Source organism: Dipodomys ordii, unplaced genomic scaffold (assembly GCF_000151885.1).
Source record: "Dipodomys ordii isolate 6190 unplaced genomic scaffold, Dord_2.0 Scaffold34, whole genome shotgun sequence".
NCBI lineage: Eukaryota > Metazoa > Chordata > Mammalia > Rodentia > Heteromyidae > Dipodomys > Dipodomys ordii.
The window spans coordinates 14,879,850-14,887,047 of record NW_012267250.1 but is presented as its reverse complement, the minus strand read 5'-3'; the positions used below and the strand labels follow the sequence as shown (position 1 = coordinate 14,887,047).

Genomic DNA, 7,198 nt, shown 5'->3' with positions numbered 1-7,198 from the left:
GTGGCGCTGTGGCTCAAGTGGTAGAGCACTAGCCTTGAGCTGAAGAGCTGAGGGACAGTGCCCAGGCCCAGAGTTCAGGCCCCATGACCGGACCTCCCCCCAAAAAAGATGGGAGTGTAACTGATGAGACCTGAACCCAGAAATACCTATCAGTGGCTCTGGGAGCTGCGGGGGTGGGGATCAGGGGGATGTTATTTGGAGAGGCCTGGAGACTTTCTGGTTGCCAGTTTGGAGGAGAAGGATTCTGGAAATCTCATGGGTATAGATCAGAAACTAAACATCTCAATAAATAGGACAGCTCTGTGCCCCCAACCTCCCCGCAGCAGAGAAACAATGTTCAAGAGGCCTATAATAATGATGAGGCTGAGAAGCTTTGGTTGCCTGAATGCCTAAATAGAGTTCTGAAAGATCAATCATATGAATATTTTAAACAGTGACTCAAATACTGAAACAGTGAACATGCCAAGAGAATGAAGACCCAGCCAGGGCTTCTGAGTGATGGATCACCCTCCCCTTAGCTGACTTAGCAACTTCCCTTATAATCATTGTGGATTGGAACAGTAAGAAATGTGCAACAGAGCCGGGCACTGGTGGCTCATGCCTGTAATCCTAGCTACTCAGGAGACTGAGATCTGAGGATCGAGGTTCAAAGCCAGCTCGGGCAGGAGAGACCATGAGACTCCTATCTCCAATAAACCACCAGAAAACCGGAAGTGGCACTGTAGCTCAAGTGGTAGAGCACTCTGAGGGACGGTGCCCAGGCCCAGAGTTCAAGCCCCACGACCAACAAAAAAAAAAAAGAAATGTGCAACAGAGAAGGGAGCACAGCGCTCTGTTTCCTCCACTACATTAGGAGTTGTAGGAAATGTTAATTCCTAATGGTTTGGTACTTAGTAAGAACAGGGAAGGGAAGTGACTATGAATGACAGACTGGAAGATCCCAATCCTTCACCCTCCAAAGAATCCTTAGAATTAGACAATACGTAGAACTCAAAGGTAAAAGAGTAAGCACTAGGAAGAATACCACCTGCTATATGCCAGTTCCCTATGTGCCTGCTATTTGCTTCTGTCTACCTTCTCTTGTGCCTAGCAAGACTGACACATTGCATACACTCGCATTCATTCCCCACCTGGCTCCAAGCTCAAGGACAAAGCGCCTAGAACATAGGTGGGACCTTGGAAATAATCGTATGAAGTAGCTATAACACACATTTTCATGATTAGAATTGCTAGGGGATCACTAGCGCCATGTAGGGAACTAAGCGTATCACCTATGTTTGCCCCAGTGTTCACAACTAAAGGCAAAACCTGTTAGCTTATGTAAAGATCATGAAAATAACCCGTGTTTATTGAGCATTCCCTCAATGGCATTGTTCCCAGCACTTTACATACCCTCACTTAGTTATTTGTCTCAACAAACCCTATATGGTAGGTATTAATATTATTCTCCTTTTTTCCCAGTCCTAGGGCTTGAACTCCAGGGCTGGATGCTGTCCCTGAGTTCTTCTGCTCAAAGCTAGCACTCTACCACTGGAGCCACAGCAGCACTTCCATCCTTTTCTGTGATTAATTGGAGATAAGAGTCTCCTGGACTTTCCTGCCCTGGTTGGCTTTGAACCGCTATCCTCATATTTCAGCCTCCTGAGTAGTTAGGATTATGGGCATGAGCTGCCAGCACCCAGCTTATTCTTCTTTTAAAAAGGAAGACACAAGCAAGGCATAGTGGTACACACCAAGAAGCTCAACACTGGGAAGCTGAGGAAGGGAGATTGGGATTGGGAGGTCAATTTGGGCTACATAGGGCAGAGAGATTAAGTAACTCAACCAAGACTACCTAGTAAGTGACAGAGCTTTGAACCAAGATCAGGTGGTTCCAGAGTTATGCTATATGCTATATGCTCTTCAAAAAAGCTGAACTTAGATCACTGACCTGAAGTTGTACTCCTAGTACAGAGTGAAACTGATGTTTATGCCAGGATTTGCAATTCTAAAGTGTAAACTCTGTCAGAGATAGAAGCATTTGATAGACACACACCCTTTGTCTCTCATTATATGATGCCTTGTGCTGCCTCTGGACCCTGCCAGCAAGCAGGCCATCCAGGGACAGCCCCTCAGCCTTCTACCAAAGCCAAGGGCCAAAACCAATCTTTTTGGAATGTACATAACAATAAGAAGGGGCTGGGAAGGTGGCTCAGTGGTAGAGCGCTTGCCTTGCATGCCTGAGGCCCTGGGTTCGATTCCTTGGCACCACATAAGCAAAAAGAAAAAAGCCGGAAGTGGCGCTGTGGCTCAAGTGGTAGAACGCTAGCCTTGAGCTGAAGAGCTGAGGGACAGTGCCCAGGCCCAGAGTTCAGGCCCCAGGACTGGACCCCCAAAACAAAACAAAACAAAACAAAAAACAATAAGAACCCCAAACCAGAACATTCTATCTTTCCTTGTGACAAATTTATGACCTTTCTTATACATCATCAATCTAGTCTACCTATACCTCCTCTCAAGGTGAATAAAACCTAGTACTTTTGAGAACACAAAGCAGAACATCCATTGTCTCAAAGACTCCAACTTACAGGAATCATCTTTATAACATTCTACTCAGTGACCTTGATCTTCCCCTTAATATTTCTATTGTTATTTAACAGGAATTTAGTGAAGTTTTTTCTTTAACTTGCCCTTGGGCTTGAGCTGAGGTCTTGGGCACTGTCCTTGAGCTTTTGTGCTCAAGGCTAGTGCTCTACCACTTTGAGCCACAGCACCATTTCTGGCTTTTTAGTAGTTTATTGAAGATAAGAATCTCACAGATTTTCCTGCCAAGGCTGGCTTTGAACTGCGATCCCCAGATCTCAGCCTCCTGAGGAGATAGGCTTACAGGAGTGGGCCACTGATGCCTGGACTTAGTGAGTTTTTATGCCCAGTGTGTATTATTATCTATTATCATGAGACCCATTGTTGGCTCCTGTAACTATTCTAAGATAGCAGAGAAAATAACACAACTTTCAGACAATAGATGCACTGTACACATAGACATACTAAATTGCATTCCCTTGTATAACTACTTGAAAATACATATTAAAAAATAAAAAAGTATTTGTCAGGCCACTGAGTGGTAAGCATGTACCTGAGGGTGAGTAACACTGCACTTGTAACAAAGTATGACAGCTAGCACAGCCTATTTAGTAGAGCTACCATATGACCAAACTTGTGATAGCTCATTATGATCATCTGATTTTTTTCAAGGTCCAACCTGGTAAATTAAATGGAAACACACTGGAGACTGGTATTAATGTGTTCTTTAGTTTTTGTTGTTATTTCTGTGCTAGGGCTTGAACTCAGGGCCCTGTGCTCTTTCAGTTTTTTTTGCTCATAGCTGGTACATGACTTTTTGAGCCACATTTCCAGTCCAGCTTTTTGTCTAGTTACTTGGAGACAGATTCTCATGGACTTTTCTATCAGGGCTGGCTTTGAGTCAGCTACCAGCACCCACCTTGTTCTTTTGGTTTTTGAAGAAATTAATAAGCTCTAATACCTCCCCCCCCAAAAAACACAAAATACTGCTTTTGATTTATCAGCAGATAGAGAAGAGCACAGCTTGCTTCTGGCTGGTCTTCCTAATTGCAGTAGCTCTTATTACAATCATCAAGAAACTGAAGCTGGATATGACCACACAATCCTTCATCCCAGCATGCAAAATGCTGAAGCAGGAACATCATGAGTTCAAAACCTAGGCTACCCAATGAGACTCTATCTCAAAACCCCCTTTTTCACCTGCAGAGAGAGAGAGAGAGAGGAGGAAGGAAAGGAAGAAGGAAGGGAGGGAAGAAGGGGGAGGGATGGAGGGAAGGAGAAAAGAAGGGAAAGAAAAAATGAAGGCTGGGTGCTGGTGGCTCATGCCTGTAATCCTAGCTACTCAGGAGGAAAGTCCATCTCTGATAAACCACCAGAAAACTGGAAGTGGCACTGTGGCTCAAGTGGTAGAGTGCTAGCCTTGAGCTGAAGAGCTGAGGGACAATGCCCAGGCCCAGAGTTCAAGCCCCACAACGGAGGAGGAGGAGGAGGAGGAGGAGGAGGAGGAGGAGGAGGAGGGCAGAGAGGGAGGGATATCGGTGTGGAGGTTATGCTAAATACCAAGTATTCCATTTAATTACATATTCAGGATGAGAAAATGAACACTGTAAACTAGATCTAGGCTGAGAATCCATTAAATTGAGTACTTATCACTAACAGGTAATCCAGGACTTAAAAGTCCAAAGATATTTCATTATAAAAGTATCTTCTGGAGAAATAGCTGATTAAAAAAAAAGCAGTTATTTCCCAAGCATAGAACAAGACATCCCAGACAGTTTAATCCTTTGTTATACTTCTACTTTAATAGAATGACACTGGAAAGTAGACAGATGTTCAGAGAAAAAGGCAAAGCAGTCTGAGGTATGAGACCACACCTATGTTTTAAGGGAGTCTTTGGTGTCTAATTTTAACAATACCACCCCCAGGTAAACAGCGTCCACTAGCTCTGTGACACCTCCACACACGAAACAGAGTCACATCCCCCGCACTCTAAACTCCCCATGTTTCCACATACTTGGCTTTGTTTTTTCGTTTCTTGAAATTTTTATTATGAAATATCACATAAGCATTTGCTTTGAAATTAAAAATTTCAAAATCCCTGGATTCAATTTTCTTTAAAGTGATTGTGTGTGTATGCATGTGGTGTGTGTGTGTGTGTGTGTGTGTGTGTGTGTGTGTGTGTGTGTATGCCAGTAGTAGGGCTTGAACTTGGGACCTGTGTGCCCCTGCACTCTTTTTTTTTTTTCTCAAGGCTAGTGCTTTACCACTTAAACCACAGCGGTTCACTGGAGAGAAGAGGCTCTTGGACTTTTCCTGTCTGGCCTAGCTTTGAACCATGATCCTCAGATTTCAGCCTCCTGAGTAGCCAGGATTACAGGTGTGAGCCACTGGCACCCAAAGAAGTGATTTTTTAAAAATAGATACTAGTTAGTTTCATGATGTTGGTTGGGTATGATACCAAAAAAAACCACAGTATTTTCCCAAGTACTAGGATATATAACAGCATTAAAGCATGATCCTTGAAGAATTAACACGAAAAAACAAGTGACAGAATTTAGGGTTCTTTTTCAGAGGGTTTAAAATTTCTTTGAAACTTCCCCTCCTCCACAAGCCAAATGATTGATCACGGTACAGAAAGCATACTGAATACATTGCCTGGTGTCAAGGTGGGGAGCCCCTCACTTTATATAATAAAATCTTCTTCGAACCCATTGTGACCGGAGTCCACGTTGTCTAAGGGTACCTTCGTTTTGGGAGACCTAAAGTTGTAATAGAAAACATCATTTTCATCTAGGGACTGGTATTCCCATTCTCCTTCAGGTAGGAAGCCACTGCCAGAGCCGGATCCAGAGCCGGATCCAGAACCTGATCCAGAACCTGAACCAGAACCGGATCCAGAATAGTCTTCAGAAAGAGGAAAGTCATCATTCATGCTCTGGATTCTTGTCATTCTGAAATATGAAAGAAAAAAAATACAGTAAAGTTTGATTCATAAAGACTAAAATTATTATATATATTATACAACATATAATATATAATACATATTATATATTATGTAATATATATTATAATATATTATATTTAAGATAAAGAAATAATGAGGCCATTTATTTATACTTAAAAGAGTTCAAAAGCTTCTGAATTAGTTAACACTTTCTATGTGTCTAAGGGTGTGTGCTCACATGTGCACACCTATTCCAGTCTTGAACTCAGAGCCTGGGCACTGTCCTTGAGATTTTTTGTTCAAGGCTAGCACTTTACCACTTGAACCATAGCTCTACTTCCAGCTTTTTATTAGCTAATTACAGATAAAAGTCTCAGAGACTTTTTTTTTCAGTTGTGGGACTTGAACTCTGGACCTGGGTGCTGTCCCTCAGCTCTTCAGATCAAGGTGATTTCTCTATTGAACCACAGTGCCACTTCTGGTTTTCTGGTGGTTTATTGGAGAAAAGAGTTTCACAGACTTTCCTGCCCCAGCTAGTTTTGAACCGTGATCCTTAGATCTCAGCCTCCTGAGTAGTTAGAATTACAGGAGTGAGCCACCAGTGCCTGGCTTCTTGGGGACGTTAATACCAGGGCTGGCTTCAAACATAATCCTCAGATCTCCTGAGTAGCTAGGATTACAAGCTTGAGTCACCAGTGCCAGCTGAAAAGTTTTAAATCTTATTTCATTTTGCTACATACTATTTTATTTTGATTTTCATCAAAATGAAGGATTCTAATCGAATTCAAGTTTTTATTACCTAAGAATTGTTATTGGATGTTTCACAAGTTTTATTTGAGCTAGACACAGTTTGATTTGTGTTTGACAGTTAGGACCATTAATATCTTCCTTTCCCTAATTCCTCTTTTTATTCACCACTAATTCTAAAGTATTTTTTAATCACCCCTTCCCCCCACAGAAATCCATAGCTTAATCTAAACTATAGAAAACCTTGGCCGGACACCCTTGGCTTACGCCTGTAATCCTAGCCATTCAGAGGCTGAGATCTGAGGTTTGAGGTTCAAAGCCAGCCCAGGCAAGCAAAGTCTGTAAGACTGATATCTCCAATTAACCACCAGAAAACTGAAAGTGGTGCTGTGCCTCAAGTGGTAGAGCGCTAGCCTTGAGCTGAAGAGCTGAGTGACAGCGCCCAGGCCCAGAGTTGAAGCCCCACGACTGACAAAAATTAAAAAACAAAAACAAGAAATGAAAACCTTACTCTCTATCCCCAGCCCCTGAGAACCACAAATTGACTTTCTGCTTCTAGGGCGTTGCTTATTCTGGACAATTTATATCAATGGTATCACATAATATTAATTTCTTCTACTTCATTTAATATTTTCAAGGTTTACCTATGTATCAGTACTTCTATTTCTTTTGTTTTATTGTTGTTTTTCAGACAGGGTCTTACTATATAGCACAGCCTAGCCACAAATGTAAGATCCTCCTTCCCTAGCCTCCTGAGTGCTGACAGTAGAGGCTGCCACACCTAGTTCTATTATATTCCTTTTTAATAGCCAAATAGTATTCCATTCTACTGATATTCCTCCTCCTCCTCCTCCTCCTCCTCCTCTTTCTTCTTCTTCTTCTTCCTCCTCTTCTTCTTCCTCTTCTTCTTCTTCTTCTTCTTCTTCTTCTTCTTCTTCTTCTTCT

General features: G+C 42.3%; 1 protein-coding gene across 1 annotated transcript in view; it reads right to left on the bottom strand.

Annotated features, from left to right (window-relative positions):
- Positions 1–4,977: 4,977 nt before the first annotated feature.
- Srgn (serglycin) overlaps positions 4,978–7,198 on the bottom strand; it is a 10,551-nt gene continuing 8,330 nt past the window's right edge. Inside the window, exon 3 of the mRNA XM_013017093.1 lies at positions 4,978–5,513. Coding sequence (XP_012872547.1) covers positions 5,246–5,513 — 268 coding nt within the window. The 3' untranslated portion in view covers positions 4,978–5,245. The remainder of the gene's footprint in view (positions 5,514–7,198) is intronic.